This window comes from Aphelocoma coerulescens, chromosome 4, assembly GCF_041296385.1.
Source record: "Aphelocoma coerulescens isolate FSJ_1873_10779 chromosome 4, UR_Acoe_1.0, whole genome shotgun sequence".
Taxonomy (NCBI): Eukaryota; Metazoa; Chordata; class Aves; order Passeriformes; family Corvidae; genus Aphelocoma; species Aphelocoma coerulescens.
The window spans coordinates 31,384,958-31,403,218 of NC_091017.1; the positions used below are offsets into that span (position 1 = coordinate 31,384,958).

At 42.4% G+C, this 18,261-nt stretch overlaps 1 protein-coding gene across 1 annotated transcript; it reads left to right on the forward strand.

The window, feature by feature from the left end:
• The first annotated feature begins 1,293 nt into the window (after positions 1 to 1,293).
• FAM241A (family with sequence similarity 241 member A) lies at positions 1,294 to 17,876 on the forward strand. Its single transcript, XM_069013354.1, has 2 exons — positions 1,294 to 1,504; positions 14,074 to 17,876. The coding sequence occupies exons 1-2, from the start codon at positions 1,400 to 1,402 to the stop codon at positions 14,317 to 14,319; spliced, it is 351 nt and encodes a 116-aa protein (XP_068869455.1). The 5' UTR covers positions 1,294 to 1,399; the 3' UTR covers positions 14,320 to 17,876.
• The last annotated feature ends 385 nt before the right edge of the window (positions 17,877 to 18,261 follow it).

The following is an 18,261-nucleotide window of genomic DNA, read 5'->3' on the forward strand; positions in this document are numbered from 1 at the left end:
CTGTCCCTGTGTTGGCCCTCAGCCTCTGGAGCCAAACCGAGGGGCCTGGCTAGTGCAGTGTCTTGTGTATTGCTCCCCACTCAGGAAGAACACTTGCTTGTAGTCTGAAGGTGTGACTATACCGCAGTGCACTGAGTGGATTTTTGTGACGGTTTTAGGTGTGCTACGGCTACTGCTGTTTGTTGCCCAACAATAATGACAGGAAAAGCAAATACCAGGTAGAATTTTTTCCAAATGACAGTAGAATCCACACCCAGCCACCAGAAAGCCATCTAATATTAATCCGAATGTCTGATTTCCACTGAATCGTACTGTTACACAACCTGTTAGCACTTCCACTAACTGCTTATGGAAAGAAAACTGAACCAAGCACACCTGCCACCAGTAATACATGAACTGGATGAGGAGAAAAGATGCATAAAGATGACAACAGTGGTCACACCACAGCTTGGGAATGCTACACATTGAAATCCAGCTTCACTTTCAGACTCCCTCCTTCCTGTGCTGGGGTGGATAGAAAGGATAAGGCGTGCAGGGTTGGCAGGAGTGAGGCTTCTCTACAGAGGGACAGTGGTGCTCAAAGCAGGAGCCAGGCATACTGCCCTGTGCAGTGGCAGTTCATTAACACAGAATCAGAGAATCCCTTGGAAAAGACCTTTATGACTGAGTCTGTTAACACTGAGTCTGTTAACCCGGCACTGCCAAGTTAGTGCCACGTCTACACATCTTTAAATACCTCCAGGGACGGTGATTTCACCTGGGCAGCCTGTTCCAATGCTTGACCACCCCCTCAGTGAAGAATTTTTTCCTAAAATCCGATCTAAACCTCCCCCGGCATGGTCCATACACTAAGTCTTATCTTCGGGGTCTGCTGTTGCGTTTCCTTCTTCCTGGTGTGTATTAGTTCCTTTTAAAGAACAGAAAACCCGATCCAAACAGCTTCGGAAGAGCGAGGCCAGCGTTTCCTCTTTCCCGAGGGAGGAACAGCAAATGCCACATCTCGCACTGCCAAGAGGCAGCCGTTCCTCCCTAGGGACACACCAACGAGGAGTGGTGCTAAAATTAACGCTTTATTAACACCTGGCACTTCCTGCTTCTAACAAAAGCTTTAGAAATCGGGTGCTCGAGGTGGTTTCTTTTTTGCTTTAAGGAGCAGGGAGCAGCTGCTCGGCCAGAAGCGGGAGCCGGCACCAGGAGGTTCCCCGCCCCGGACCCCCCATCCCCGCCCCGGGCCCCCGCTGCCAGGGGCCGCCCCCCGCTCCCGCGGCGCCGCCCTCCCTCCGTTCTTCCCTCCGTTCCTCCCTCCCTGCCGCCGCTCCCCCGGACCCCGTGACGGCCCCGTCCCGCCCCGGCAGGCGGGAGCGCGGGTGCGCTCGGTCCCGCTCGGCGCGGAGCAGCCATGGGCTCGGCGGCGCAGCTCCCGCCGCCACCGCCACCGCCGCCGCTCGGGGAATGCGAGCGGGAAGCGGCGGCCGCCCGGCACCGGCGGCGCCCGGAGGAGCAGGTGGGTGCCCGCCGGTGAGGGGTCTGGGAGGGCGGGCCGCGGCTCCGGGGCTGCCCGCGCCGTCGGGCAACAACAGAAAAGCGGAGACGCCTTTTGATTCCTCTCCCGTGGCATTCCCGGTACAGCCCACTCGTGTGAGCCGCTCCCGGGTAACGCTCCATTGCGGCGGGGCTTATGCAACCTGCGTGGGGCTGCCCACGCGTGGTGCTGGAGTATCCCGCCAGTGGGCCCGCCTGACTCTCGTTCTTCCCGCCGGGACGCTTAGTTCGGCTGGAAGAAAATGGGAGCAGATGTACAAGGGTAGTTCCCGTCACGGCATTCCCATGTATCTCGCTGGAAATAACCAGGGTGTTCTTGCCATCCGCGGATTTCCCCACTAGTGCAGCTCTTGTGGTCGTTCACTAAATATTTTGAGCTTTTCGTCTCTGTATTACTTAGGAAACGTAATATATTTTAATTGGAGGAAAAAAAACCTCTTTTTTTTTTTTTTTTGTCTGCTTCAGGATTTGTATTTTTATGGCATGGAAGTGGGCTTTTTGCTTGGGGAATCAAAGGAGCTGTTTCCCTATTGTTAGCTGTAAACTGCTTTTCCAGGCACTCTTTTGTTTTGCAGACAGCATCGTCCCGGTGTTTAGACAAAGGCAGTGCTCTTAATGCACCTTTATTGATGTTTCATTTAAAGGAAAAAACACAACCTTTTTCCTACACAGTAGTAGAATGCAATGGTCTGCTCTGAAATGCACTGGCACTGATGATTACACAGGGGCAAACAGCTGCGGGAGCATATCCCGAAGTAATTTCCAGATGGTTTTGATTTCGTTAATCATTTGTTGAAAATTCTTATAAGATGCTCTTTACTTAAGCATAAGTGAGCCATGTCACATCTGAAATAGTTCAACATTGGGAAGTGTCTGGTAGTACTTGCCTGACATTACACCTAGAAGCGGGCCGCTGTGAAAGATTCTGGTACTTGAGAATTCACTTAGTCACATTGACGTAAGTCGGTGCATCTTCCTGCCCCTTTCTTTAGAAAAATGGGGCAGAGTAGAGCACATGCCTGAGTGTAGGGTAAGGACAGATGCACCAACAGAGACTCAGTTCTCTCTGTGTCTTGTAAGCCCTCCTGCAGGATATCACAGGAGGCAAGTAAGGAGTACTTGCTGGTTCTGGTTGCTGTCCTCCCTGGAAAAAGAGGTTAAAAAGTTACATTAGATCATCTCTTGTATTACTGTGCTCAAACTAGTTGTAATTCCTCACCAAGGAGCTTTTCCCTGCAGTTTACAACTGGCTCTTTGCGACGGGTGTGTTGTGGTTTCAGGGTATGATGCAGGCTCAAGAACTGCCTTCCAGTGTTGCCTAAACACATTTTCACATGAAAACTGGTAAAGGTACTGCTTGGGTTGCCACAGCTACACTTGACTGACAAACACTCTTTCCACTTTTCTCAGGCACAGGTAGTGATCCCGACCCTTTCTGATGAGTTGGGGTGTTGCAATAGGATAGCAAAGCAGAAATTTTAAATAGGCCACAAGGAAGAGGAAAATCCTTCCTATTTATTGGATATGTTTCACTGTCATAGCATGGAGTAGTTTTTCTGCATACTGAGGGCAAATAATAAACTAGATTTGGAAATAAGGAATATCACTTGCCTTTATTTAATATACATAGGGAATATAAATATTGGATAAAATAACAGTAAAAATAATAATAATTGGATAAATAAGTAGTATTACTTTATTTTTATGTGTAGGGAAGACGCAAGGAGTTGGTGGTACCTGCACTTGCTGCAAACTTTGACAGAGAGTACCAGATTCTCTTGTTCAAGAGAAGAATAAACGTGTAGCTTGATTTGGAGGGGCTCCTGTGTCACCAAGCCTTGTCATAAGCTCTGTACCTTTTTTTTGCTCTCGTGTGTTCAGTTTTCTTTCAAAATAATTGGTTTCCCCTGCCCTTTTTGCTCTCATGGAGGAATTGTTGCTGGCCTCTGCCGTTCCCATGGGCAGGGATCCTGTTTCCAGGCTAGGTCCTTATTGGAGTCCTTTGTGGAGGCCCAGCGCTGTCGCTGTGTTTGCTGAGGGTATTTGCACTGCTAACACAGACTCTGGTCCTCAGCCCATGTTTTCCTGTTCCATGTTCTCTCCTGAACTATAAATGCGTGCGCCACTTTTGAGTGATGCAAAAGAAAGGAGTCAAAATCTGCTTTGGTGTTGGTATAAATTCCTATTTCTCTCATCTGCTGCAAAGTAAAGCCTGCATGAGAGCAAATCCTTTCGCCTTTTTTTGAGAGGGACATTAAAGGTGAGAATCTGGCACTGCAAACCTGGGTGTGATTTGGTTTTTCCCATTTCCTGCAAAATACATACAGTATGTGTAAGGTCATACCGTGTAACATAACACTAAAAGAATACCTTCCTGACAAACAGTACCTAAATAATGACGTGTATGGCCTTTAATATTTTTTTTGAGAGAGTATTCTGTAGGAAATAAATCTATTTAATGCCAAACCCTCTGGTTTTAATTTTTTATTGAAACTTGTTATTGTGTCAGCACAGGCATGCTTACTGAAATTACTGACAGGTACATTTTTGAAAGAATAGAAGGATATGTAACTAAATGTTATACATAGCTTTTGGAATTCATTCTTGCAATAGACTGTAGAATTACCTACTTCTGTGATTAGATTTGAAAGCTGAACTGGATCATAATTTGATTCATATCCTTTGTAGGTTTGTATGCAAAGGTGATTACACCTACTTAAGTCTTCAAAGCACTGCAGGACTTGGGTGGTTTCTTCCACCTCTCCTGTACTGCAGTGCTGGGGTTCAGAAGTAGTAAACGAAGGCACACTAAGATTCAGCTGCTCCTGAAGCCATGGGAGTAGGTTGCTTCTTTGCCCTGCAAGGTCACAATTTTTCCTAACTGTTGATAGTTATTAGTCATAACTTGTCCTGTCATAAATTAGTCATAAATTGTCCTGTGTTTTCAGCATCACTAGAGATAAGGAGCTCAAACCTCCTTCTCTAACCCACTTCCTAAAATAGGTTAGCCACTGTCACATTACTGCATTCTAAATCTCATCAACACCTATAAATTAAACTATTAAATAAGAATAGAAAAGCTTGAGTGTGTATTAATAAAAGTTGATGCAGAAGTCTTGCATTTGCATCGCTTACATCCTGCACGTGCTCTACAGTAGGCCATGAGGTGATATTAGTGGGATGCACAGCACCCTGTCTGTTCATAGGGGCTTTGAGGCCGTGTGTCACAGTGGAGTTCCTGACAGCTGTGGCACGGTGATTGCCTTCTGTACTGAGAACTGTGGGCTGTTCCCTGTCTGGGCAGGAATGGGGCTTAGTTCCTTGTAATTGAAGTTGAATGCAGTGACAATTCCCAGTTGCTTCAGTGAGGCCAGGATCTCCACCTCACGCTGGTTTGGGATACACAGAATCCACAGTGCTGTTCAAGTGTAAAACCAAGGCTTCTAGAAAATGTTTAAGTGGAGAGTTAATATGTGATGCATGTATTTGCAAGTAGATAAATTAGCATAGACTGTCACCTTTTCATTAACCTGAGTTTGTAAGCCTTTGGGATGTTTTATTATTATTTTGAACAGTGTTGTATGGCTGTGAGTGGAGTATTTTATCTTCTAATAAATGGCTTCAGATTTAGAGGTGCTGTTACAAAAGGGCTTTAAGAATTGAGAATTTTGTTGAGGAGATATGGGTGTCTTAACTAAGTTCAAGTCCCGAACTTTTTCAACAACTTTACAGTATCACTAGTATTTCTCAAGAATGGGGAGGATGAGCAGAAACAGAGCTAGAGAATGATACCAACAGACCTGTGGTATCCCTTGTGTAAAATCTTCATTAGCCTGTTGGGTGGATGTGTGCTGTGTTGCTCAGAATGCTATAATTTCAGTCATAAGTCAGTAATGACCAAGAATGTTTTAAAGTTCACTTGTATACGTGGAACTTGTAGTGCCTAAGGCTGGAAAGCTATTTCTAATTTATTCCACACTGAGATAATCTGAAAATTGTAGGTTTCTCCTGCTCACAGTTGTTGGAAATTGTTTCCAAAAGTAGTCATACCTGACAAGGAGGACTTAATCCCAAATTTGTTCTGGCTCTACATATAATTTAACTCTGTTGCAGAGGTTCATAACTATAAAATAATAGGTGATAATAACTTTCTAAAAAGCATTACTAAGTTTTCTGGGGCATAACATCATTTGAAGAAAAAAAGCCCAACCCTTCAAACATACCTGTAGCACCTACAATAGATAGGATAATATGCTCTATTTGAATGATGGGAAGATCCTACTTTCTTAAAGAAAAAAGTATTCTGGAGATAGAAGTGAATAGAAATATCCTCTCTTTAAAAGAGGCAAAATTAACAGCTGTTGCTTTTCAGCAAGCCAGTGCATTTGATACCACACTGAATGTACAGGGATTGCAAACCTTTTTGCTGAGTCAAGCTGACCATTTTTAGTGGGGGACCCTGATAAATGAAATCCAATTGAAATTAAGTGTTGCAGGTGTAATGAAAAGATGGATTAGATATTGCATTTGATCTAGTCTCTATGTAAAATTGCAGCATGGGTGGGATCAAGTTACAGGGACAGTAGCAGGAGCATAAGAGTCCAAACAGCTTCCTGAAGTGGGGGAGAGAGGCAGTAGATCTTGACACAGGGGCAGACAGGTTTCCTCTCCCATGGACCTCCTGTGCCAGGTTCCTGGCTTTCACACTTTTTCATCTGGTGCTGTATTAGTGGGGAATTTCCTCCCAAAATGATGGGACATTTTTTGTGCTTATCAAGGGAAGCCTCTGTTCTTCTTGAAGCTGTCTCTGTTCCACCCATACACAAGTTAAAGTATCTGGAAGAGCTTTTTTATCTCTTTAACACAAAACCTCTCCTGGTATTTTGGAGTTTGTTCCAGCAACTGTTGGTTCTGAACTTGAGTTGCTGTAAAAGCTGACTAAAGGGAATCCAGTGCTGTTGCTTTTCTTGTGTTGTTGCTTGTTTCTATAGAAACATCTTGTCTCAATATTACAAATGATTTCTAGATTCTTCTTAGATTGCTGTAAAATGAATGTTAACCCAATCTTTCATATGCAATCTTTTGTTTAAACTTCCTCTAAGTATGTCGCTTTTATTGGTAGCTGCTGTAAAGTACTTTTGGTATTAAGAATTTTCTAGTTTTCTTGTTTTTGGTTTTTTTTTTCCCAGAGGAACAAGTTAAACTTCATTTTTTCTTTTTGTACTTAAATATCAGATTAAAATTAGTCTAGAGAAATGAACTTGGTTGGTTGTTGTTTTTTTTTTCTCCAGACAGTTGAAATTAATTTTGTTATCTTAATAGTCTGTTGGCTGAATATCAAGATTTTTTTACTGCTTACATTTACAAGGTTAAATACTAATTGTTAGGTTTATGCTAGTAAAGGATGCAAAGGGGTACCGTTCTCTTCCTGCAGTGAAGAAAAAGAAAATCATAAACATTTCCAATAAAATCATTTGCCTTTCTTGGGCAAATTTCGTTTTCTTTTAATTGAACGTAAGATATCTTTTAAGTACAAGAAGGCAGGGTGAGATCCTGATCAGATGCCGGGTGTTACTAGTAACGAAACTGTTTTGCATATGTGGAGGAGTGGGAGGCAGAAAGGTGGCACCCGCCGGGCCAGTGCATCAGCAGGGTTTGTGCTGGTGCCCTGCAATGGGGTGGGGCTGGGCTTCGCAGAGAGAGGAGGCCACGACCTGGGAACCTGCTGTTGGCTGCAGATCGCCAGAGCCTGTCCATGGCAGTACACTGACTGGTCGTGTGCTTGAGTACTGGCGAGATTGGGACATTCATTCCTCCTTCCAGGACTTCCATGTCTGGCTACCCAACTATCAAATATTTGTAGCTCTGCGTTGGCTGGTGTGTCCCTATCTGCACCCAGCAGAAGTTGGGCCCTTATTCTGGAGGGGAGGGAGCTTGTGGTTTCTTCAATCCTGGTCTCTGTCATCTGCTCACTTTCTTCTCTTTTTTTTTTTTTTCTTAAGAGTGGTCCTGGAGTATTTTCAGTTTCAGTTTGCATCCTCTAAAAAAGATAACTCTGAGGCACTCTCTTCTGAATGTTAATGTCCCAACTTACTGAAAAATACTCCTATGTTTTTGAAAGTAAGCACGTTCTTAAAGTCATAGCTCACTGGCTTTTTTGACATTTAGGTGTCTGTGGGCTTCAGCTAGCAGACACACCACCTGTTCCCTGGAGTAAAAATAACCAGGACTGGAGTAAAATAGATAGTGAGCAGTTAAATACTGCAGAGAAAACCTCTCACTTGGAAAAAAATGAAATGTGCAGATGGGTATGTAAATGTGATATCCCTGCGTTTCTTTATTACAGGGTTTTTTAACATCTCATTTAGATGTCATTAAACACGTGCTTGCTATTGAACTCAAAAGGGATTTCTTTTTTATCTAATGTGGAAATAATTCTCTTAAATATGCCATCCTTTTTCTTTCTTTTATAATTGTACATATGATTAATTGTAATTTGAGGCATGTCAAACAATTTGGAGAACACTGCTGCTTTTCTGTGTTGGAGGTGAGCATTGTGTATACCTTTGTGTCCTCTCTCATTGCCTTCTTTGCCCAGCAGCACTTTTTTGACTGTAAAATCATAAACTTTTACACGGAGAGTAGTTATTTTCCCTACTCATTGGCCTTTTCTCCTCCATTGTTGGTGTTCAACATTTGTCTAATGCCCTTTCAGGCAATTGATGCAAGAAAAGAGGCAATTACAGACTTGTACCCAATCTGGTGCTGTTGTTGAGTGTGGGGTGGGAATTTTTCAGGTTGTTCAAGCAAGAGAAGACTGTTGAGCTTTCTTCTATTCATTAGTCATGACAAAATAGAAGAATGCTACTTGGTTTGCTTCGATAGATCTTGTACCTTCAGAATAGTTGAATGGATTTTTATTTTCTTTTTTTTATCAAAACACCCTGAATCTTCATGTGGAGCAGGTTCCTTATGTTCATCTATTCCCTCCTCATGCAGAACAAATAATGTTGAACTTTATCCAATTATTTCACTCAAGTCAGTTACTTGGGGGATTTTTTCCACACCACAAAAAAATCCCAAGTGGAAGATGCCATCTCAAGATTCTTAGTCTTAGTGTGGAAAACTCTGGACCAAGCTGCTGTTTCAGCAGATTAAATGCCTGGAAAACCATAACTATACCCTGTTCTCCACATGGCCACGTCGGGTGAGGTTACAGAACTGAAACTTGTAGTTACTTTAGAGCTGTTCTGTCCTCCCAGCAGAAAAAATAAATGTTAAATCTGTGATCCCATGCTATTTTTTATTAGCCACAGGAAAATAACTTCGTGTGTAGGATAGTTTTGTGTCCCTCTTGGATCCATTTTTGTTCTGCATCCTCCAAGGGTGGTGTGATCTGCAAATGGTCAGGTGCAGGAACTGTGTGCTCCCAGCAATTTGAGGAGAAAAGACCTTAAACTGGCAACATTACACATAGGAGATGCAGACAGGGATCAGTCTTATGCCATCGTGAAAAGTTCAGTGCTAACTTTATCTGTCTCTCCTAGGGAATAGCATATGACTCATTGCAAAGATGGCTTCTTTCTGGGGGGAGGATGTTCTGATGGGATCTTATGTTTCACTGCCTGGTCAAAACCCTTTGATAGGAAGGGGGTAAGCAAGAAAAAGATTGTCCTGTCAGACTGGTGTGAAGCAGCCTCTGCTCGTGACATACCATGTGTTTTCCTGAGTTCAGGAAGCGGTGAGTTTCAGTGGATGTGTGGAAGTTTGCCATAAGCAGGGGTAGTTAGTGGTCAAAACACAGGGAATTTTGTGTGTTGTGTTGATGACAAATGTAACTGGAAAAGCCACAACTGGATGTTAGTTGGGTTCAGTAGGATGAGTAGGACTTTACCTTCTTTGTTGTTTTACAGCTAGTCAAGGAAAAGATTGAATCACATGGGGGATTTTCTTTCAGAAGCACTTCAGGGATGTAGGAGCATCAGCTGTTCTGGAAGCAGACAGAACTTGTCACTTCCTCGTAAAGTTTCATTCTGAAAAATGGTGGGTTTATGGCATCCTGCATCGGATCTGAGAGGGCCCATCATGGTTCTCCTTGAAGCGTCAAAGCCCCTAGGCCATTTGGCCACAGCAGAGCGGAAAACTGAGTTACAAAGTTCAGTATAAAAGTTTCTCAGGGAAATTTTATAATACCAGACATCCGAAAAGACCAGAGGAAATGCAGTGTTTGATGGGAACCCTTGGGTAACAATGGGTTTGTGAAGGACATTGTGCATGCCGAGCAGTGGAGCAGATCAGATGCTTCCCTTTCTGTTCTGTTTGATAACTCTGTTTTTAACTTCAGATAATTTAAAATAAAAAAGTAGAAACCGTATACGAAATTGAGTATGGAGTGCTGCATCCAGCTCTGCAGCCCCCCCAGCACAGGAAAGATATGGACCTGCTGGAATGAGTCCAGAGGAGGGCCATGAGGATGCACCTCTCCTGTTGAGGCAGGCTGAGAGAGTTGGGGCTGTTCAGCCTGGAGAAGAGAAGGCTCTGGAGAGCCATTATAGCTCTTTCCCATGCCTAAAAGAGAATCGGAGAGGGACTTTTTACAGGGGCATGTAGGGATAGGACAAGGGGGAATGGTTTCAAACTGACAGAGAGTAGATTCAGACTAGGTAGTCACAGTAAGTCTAAAATAAAATTATATTGATGTAAAATTAATTTAAATTACAGTAAGAAGTAATTCATTAGAGTAATTTGATAAGAAACATTACACTAGGAAACAAATGCAATCAGCATTTCTAATACATTCTGGTTTAGACTTATTCACTTAGGAAAGCCTCATTCTTCTTTCTCCTTCAGGAATAATACCGTATTTATGTATTTGGTACGTGTCTTTCAGCCAGTTGGAAGAAGGGGGAAAGAGAATTATCATCTGGGAGACAGTACTGCTGTTCCTCTCTTTCCAGGAGATATTTTGGGCATGTATTAATCTATATCCATCCAGATCTCTGGCTGCACTCCTGTTCCCTAGTCCCTCTGAATTTCTGCATCACTCCTGTGTTTCAAAGAGGGAGGAAAGGCAAACAAATGAGTGCAAATGAAGTGGCCCTCTCTTACATTCCCTCCTGAATTGTAGAAGATGAAGTCTGGGAGTGCCCACTGCACAGCACATGTTAATTATGTGGAGAAGAGCAGCTGAGAAGGCCTGGAAAGCATGTTTTCTCTGGGGCTAGGGCAGGTCAAGAAATTCCCTCTGCTCCCTCTTGATACACAATTGATTCTTAAAAGTTATGAAGCTTAGGCTGGGTTGTTGATTTTTAAAACTAGCAACTTTGAAACAGAAACTTCTGCTTTTACAAGTGGAAGTTTTTGTAGAGGCAGGGGGGTGCAGCTGCTCGGAATGGGTACATTTCTCTCTCTGCATTTTGTCTGTTATGGTAGTGTCTGTCTAGCTTCAGGCTGATTCAACAAGATTTAGTATGAAAATAGCCCTATGAAAATAGTTCTGTAAAAATTAAAGAGTCAGCTGGGAACTCTGTGTTCGCTGAAGACGGCCAATTTCTAAAATTGTTTAGAAAAGTATTTTTCGGGGGGAAAAAAAAGGAAGAATTTGATTCTGAGGTTATGATTTGAGAGCTATGGCACATATATAGGACTGCATGCCATTTTACTGTTGCTGTGAAAGTTAGCGAGAGAAATTCTAGTTGCAATGTTAAAGCTTATTTATTATTCCTTAGCAATCTGGAGTATTGTAACATTACTGGCATTTGCCCTAAAGATTCTGTTTTAGCTACACCTCTGAAGAAATGTATTTGTCCAGCATGTGAAATATTATGCAATAGTAAAGAAAAATATGCAATCAGTGTTTCATGACTGATCAGCTGTTCTCAGCTTAACTTGCTTTTCGCTGAGTTGCCTGAAGCAAGATGTACTTAGCCTGAATTAACAGAACCAGACTTTGAAGTCTTGAGAATTTCCATGATCATTTTGAAATGTTTTGTAAGCTACTGAAAAATATTTGGAAAAATAACTTGACACTTATTCTGTAATTAAACATACACTTGTCAGTCTCTGTGCCTGGCAGCTCCCTGTGTGTAATCGCTTTAGAATCCATGAATCTACCCTTGTTTGAGAAGGTGAGGGAGGGGTAATAAAAAAAATCAGAAATACCTGGACAGCCTAAGTGAGGTGGAATTTACTCTGTACCTTGCTTAAAAGACAGTGTGCAACTTCTTGCTGTTACCTTATCAAAGCAAATGGGGCTGCAAGCAAAATTGTGCGTCCTACAGCTGCCTCACACCAGGAAAGACGTTGTTGGCATGGACACGTATGGTTAATCCTGCTTAGCCCAGTGGGAGCTGCAGAGGAGCTTGCAGAGCTGTGCTTGCTGGTGGCCTCCTGGCCAGTGCTGCACTTGCTCTGTGCAAAGGCTTCCAGGACCTTGCTGAGTACCACTAACAAGCCAGGGGCAAAGAAATGATGTGTTTGTTTTCCCCCTCCTGGTTGCCCTGGCCATGGCTAGAAAATGCAGTGATTTCTGAACTGTTCTGTCAGAAGTGGTCTCTGCACCGCTTGACGTGAGCTGCACTCTGATCCCCTCCACCATCATCCATCACATACTCCCTCTGGTCTCTGCATGCAGGAAGCAAATAAATGTGTTTTCCCTTCCCAGCACATCCTTTCTCTCTTCCCCTAGTAGTTGTGATCAGTATACCACTTAGGCTAAGGGTCTGTTTGCTCCCTGTGCTCTTTGGGAATGGAGGGATGAGAGTTCCATTGTGTTCCCAGCCCTGCCAAGTTTGCAGGGGCTCACAAGAGGCTCTACCTTTCCGGAAGAGACCGATCTTGAAACATTGGAATTATTGATAAATCAATGTTTCTTTGAATTAAATAAAGCACACTTAAAGCCAAAAGAAAGAAAGGAATCCAGTAAGGGGGAGAAAACTATCTGGGCCTGCAAAGTGGGCTGAAAAGAGACGAGGTGGTGTCTCTGTACTTAACATCCAGGACTGCAGTTCTCCACTCTCAGGCTCTTCTGTAGAACCACAGAAAGAATGAACAGAATATTAGTAATGAATTAGTTATGAACACGTTACTGTTTAGGCTTCCTGCACCTGTCCCTTTCTGGGATTCAGTACTGAAGCTTAAACCAGACTCTTTATGAGTAAGTAAATTTAAAAAAAATTCCAGGTATTTTCAGCTGAGGGACTGTTGGGGTTTTGTTGGGGCCTTTTTTTCAGCAGCAGCTGTAGAGCTTTACCCAGAGGATTCAGCCAGGAGGTTCTGCATGATGGCCTAAAGTCTGGCCTAGAAAAACAATATTGACTTCCTTTGGTCTTCGCTGCATGTTTTTTCTGTAAGAATGGGAATTCACTTTATTATTTGCTCTCTAATGGAGAGCCTGGCACTGGTGTGAAAGGGAATCTCTGTTTTTCTACCAAGACCATGCCATGTAACAAGGGACGCAGAATAGCTTTCATCCTTGAAGATGGAACATGTTTGCTTTGAATCTGGGAGTAGACTAATTGCACGCAGAGCTTGTGGGCAATTTTGTAGGACCTATTGATCAGTTGATGGAATTATTTATGAGTACCTGCTGCATGTGTTTTCACTGCTGCCTAATGGAAGCATTAGAAGACTCATATTAATCATCTTTGAAAGCATGTTCGCCCTGTCATACCCAAGCACAAGGCAATAAGGTTTTGTGCAAAGAATCTCTGCACACTGGGGAAGAGAGATGGCATCTCAAGCTCTAGTCTAGTTACAATTTACATGTTGAAACATTCATAGTTTCTGCAGTGGTATTTACCTGTGGCATCTTCATTTAAAGATGGACTTCTGCCTTCCTGTGCATTTGCTCTGCCATTTTTTATTTCACAAAAAGTCCAGAACTTGTTTCCCCTTCCCTTTACTCTTTATGCCACCACTTTGCATCTGTGTAGTCCTTGGGTCTGTCTTCCTTTGCTTGACTTGCATGGCTTCCTACGCCACCATCAGGATAGATGTTTGTCTGTTTCCTGGTCGGATCCAGTGCCCTTCTTCCAGCAGTGATTAGTAGCCCTTCAGTTCCTTGGGCTTTGGTGCAAAATACTTCATAGTTCGCATTTAATAGTTTGGTATCGTTCTTGTGGTTCTGAAGATATTCTGGAAATAATTCAGCCAAATCCCCTCCCTGAAATTAGAGGTATCTCATTCCATTGTGGTTGCCCTGACAACCACAGGCAGATTGCGCAGACAGGTAAGATGTATGACCTGCAGGAGAGCTTTACACCCCCTCTAGAGTGGTATCTGGAGGGGAGGCAGGCTGTCATGTATTTGTAGCACCACTTCAGATGTCCCAAGTTTGGACAAATGACATCCTTAACATTGTACCAAGGTCACAAGCTATGTAGCATTTTCAATCTCTTGATTTAAGGCGTGGATTTATTGCATGTGTGTCTTAGTTTTTATGCATTCAAATAGAAACAGATGAGAGACTTGTTCAGAATCACAGTAGTAAAATTGTACAACATATTTCCTCTTTTTGTCTTCCATTTGCAGGTCCAGCAAGAGCAAAGGAGCCACACCACAGAACCTGTGATAGATGACTATAAAAAGATGGGGACTCTCTTTGGCGAACTAAACAAAAGCCTTATCAGAATAGGCTTCACAAGGATGTACTTTGGAGAACGGATAGTAGAACCCGTAATAATTATATTCTTCTGGGTTATGCTCTGGTTTCTTGGCCTACAAGCTCTTGGACTGGTGGCTGTTCTGTGCCTTGTCATTATTTATGTACAACAGTAAAATTTTATAGATGCTATTTGCATTATGTATTTCAACACTGTCACTATGTCAGTGGATTTATGTGTTTAAGTAAATGGGTGGTACATCAAAAGCTGCAATGCTTCAAATAGCTGAACTTCTGATGAGGGGGACTAAAGTTATGCATTTTACACCAAATCAGCAGTGCCCTACTACATCTTTTAAGGGGAAAAAAAAGGACATGTGTGTAATATAATGGTGTGAAATGTACTGTTTTCTGCGCTCTTGGGGCCTTAGCTGAAGGATTGGCTTTTCATTTTCCCCTCCCCTCTCCCCATGTTCTTGTTTTGTACAGTAAAAATTTCATGTCTGGTTTTAAGAGGACACTTGATGTGTTCTGTTTCACTGCCAGGGGGTTCATACACTGTTTGTTCCCTGAATCTGCATAATTTGTTAGTGTTTTGCTGAAAAGCTAAATCTGCACAAGGGAGTTTTGGTAACAAACCTGCAAGGACAAACATTCACAAGATGAATACAATTTCCAGACACAAAAGCAGCTTTGGTTAGTGTAGTTTATAGTAAGCTCTCCCCCAGGAAACAAGCTGTACCAGCAAAATGCTCTTATACTAATGTTAGTGACTTCACACAAGACTTCAGCTGTTGTTTAGGAGAAATTGCAGTCCTACATTGGCCAAGTGGTCTAATGTAGCTCTGCCTTGTTTTTTGGAAATATACTCAGCTCCTGCTGCTGTTTTTCTTTCTTTATTTTTTGTACTTGCTCTTTCCCCCAGCCCTCCTTCTTAAGATAAATATTTGGATAATTCATGGAGTTTGTAGGTAGTTCCAGCTGCAGTGTTGGAGAGCTGCCATTCCAGACAGCAGTGCTAGAATGTTGTCTGCTTCCTCTAGGTGGTATGAGAAGTGGCTGAACAACCACATATCAGACCAGATCTCTCAATGGTTCCCACATTTGCTGCAGTGTGGGCCCACATGAACTAAAGCTTTGTGCACTTCAGCAAACTGGACCTGTTTCCTCATGAAAGGCAAGAGTGGAGTTGAAACCAGGTTGTGATTTTATTTCGTAGTCTTAACTGGTTCTTTTCCATACTAGGCAACAAAAATGCCTGTCTGTAGGTATATGTCATGGGCCACACAACCTAGAGAGTAGGTTATATACATTCAAGAGTGGGTGCAAAATTCACTCAGCTCCCTAGTAGCCGCCCCAGGGGTGTGCTGGGTATTTCCAAGTTTTCTTATTCTCGCGAAGGGAAACAGAAAAATGGGACAGAATCTTTACTTCTACTTTACTACTACTACTACTAAATAGGCTACCAATTTAATATTTGCTGTACATTACTTGTAGTAAGAAACTTAAATGTAAAATTGGCTTCATCTATGGTAGAGTGAAATTACCTATTTGCTTAAAGAAATGTAATAGGAGATGTGAAATTTTCTGTAAATTACTTAACTTTTTGCAGTGACTTTTTTCCTAAATGTTTTTACAACAATAAATTAGTTGAAAATGCTGTCTTATTCAAAGACTTTTGAAGTTAAGGGATGTTTCTCCATAGTCCCAGTCCTGCAACTGGATTCTAGAGGCCAGCTTTATGCATGGATCATGCTGTCTGCTAGGCTCAATTTCCAGGACTCCTGGCCCCAGTCCTTATGGACTTTCCTGTTAGGGAAATAATGGTTATTTAGGGCAGTGAACATGAAAGCCCAGCTGCTCTAAAGTCTTTTTGTACTGAAATGCCATCTGTAGACATGTCTCTGTGCTTTTCTAATGAACAAGTAGTTTCCTTCTGAGGAGGCAGGTCACCTCTCTGGATCTTCAGATGGCCCTGACTGTGGATTCAAGAGACTCTGCTGAACCAGCAGGACTGCAGGGCACCAGGACTGAGGCCCAGCTGTGCAGTTAGATGGCAACCTGTGTTGATTGGCACCTGGTTAAATAGTTAAAATGGTGGCAGGAAAACATTGGACAGCAAAAGGTGTTTCTGGATACAGGGAGGTTTTGTTGCACACGGCTTGAAGTCCCGAAGCAAACAGCAAGTACAGGCTGAACTCAGAGGCAGGAGCTCTATACTCAAAAGTGCCTAGGGGTAAGCTTTGGGTTTGTTTCAAGTCCCCTAGAAGAACATCTGTTTACATCTCTGCATATTTGTATAGATAGAATGATGGGGTTATGTGTATTCTTCTCTTGTATAAGGGCTCTATTACAAAAGCGTCCTGTTGTTAAAAGTTAAAAAAAAAAATTTCTTCCCACGATCCAGTTACTGTACAAAGGATCTCATCTAATTCCTTTCATCCCATAAGAAGTGTGTCTGTGATATCCTTGTTGCAGTAGTTCTCTTGTGTAAAGACACTGTGCTGTGAGATGGCATGTGGTATTTCCTTGAAGTGGTGATTTTGCTCTGTACATAAGGAAGGGGAGCAGTGGATCACGGGTGTGACCAACAACTTCAGTGAGGACATTGTTTATATGCATGTGGCCTTTCAGTATGAGCAGAACTGTGACTGTTGCACTCATGAATTCAGTTCAGTTGTTTGTTCAATGTTTATGTTTGTGTACATGTACTATGGGGAAAGGTAGCTTTGGGGCTGAGATTGTGTCTAGTGAATGTCTTAGGTGGTTTCTCTTAGGGGTAACTTCCCATGTCTTGTCCTTTATAGAAGTTTTTAATTTTTAGAAACCTGAAAAAAATAGTGCTAGTGGTGTTAGGTTGGCTGAAAATGGAAAAAGAAAACCAATGTATTGCATGGATGATCCCCCTCTCCTGTTTGGTTTCATACATTCCCTTGTATATAAGAATTTGTACTGAAGCGTCTGTCCTAATTTTGTGCTATTACTGTACTATCTCCCTCTCATTGGCAGGGAAGACAGCAGGAGCTAAGGAAAAAGGAGAACTAGGATGGAATCAGACATAAAGAGTGGAAAGTGGAATGCAGTGAAATGATGCGTGTATGTGTCCAAAGAAACGTGATCATAAATGTGTGCCAAAAGTGAGGGGGGAAGTGGGTGAACAGTCCTTGCTTGTGTTCTTCATTCCATCCAGACAAAGTTGCAAGGAAGAGGAAGCACCAAGTGTTCCAAGGATGTCCCTAGCTAAAAAAGCAGAAGGGTAATTTTAAAAAAGACAATTTCACTGTTGTCTATATAGTAAAAATTGATTGTGTTATTTATGTGTTACATATTACTATTATTATTGATAGAACTGAAAGCACTTTTATGCATCTGTGTGTAGGACTGTATGAAAGAATGAAGTCCCTTAAATCTGTGTTAAACAACAAATGATGTAATTCCTGTTGGTCAGTGTGATATTGCAAGCATTTTACATAACCTCTGTTTTTTAAGGGATGGACTCTTCAGTACTGTTTCACACCTGCCAAATGCATAAACGTTTGAAATAGTGTGTACAGAGAAGCTCTGCAGGAGAATCTTGGAGAACCCTGTTTGCACTGAAACATCATCACATCAGAATTGTCCATATAAAAAGGAAAAATCATATTTCTTGAAAACTCTGTATTGAATGAATCCTATGGAAAGCACTTTGTTACTCTTTCTAATAAAAAGTATTGCCATCAATGAGATCTGTGAATGCTTTGTTCAAAGTGGATACTTTCAAGATATACTTGGATACTTTCAAGATATCATGGTAGGCCCAGATGAAATGGGGCAGCATTCAGATGTCTACTGAAATCAGTTAACTTGCGGCTGGTGGAGAAAAACTGCAGTACAAGACCAGAATAAACTGCATCAGGTCTCTATGGTTGTATGCAGCAAGTTATGCTAAACTAAAAGAAAATAAATAGTAGAGCTAGATGTTCACAAATTATGGCAATGTTATGGTGTAAAGTAGCTTTTATTTCACAGCGTATCCGTTTTGCATCCAGAGCAGCCTCTGAAGGGAACCAGATGTAGTCATGAGTGTGAAAAATCCTTTGAAGTGACAATTTCTGTGCCACAGAAAGGTTTGGGTGTTT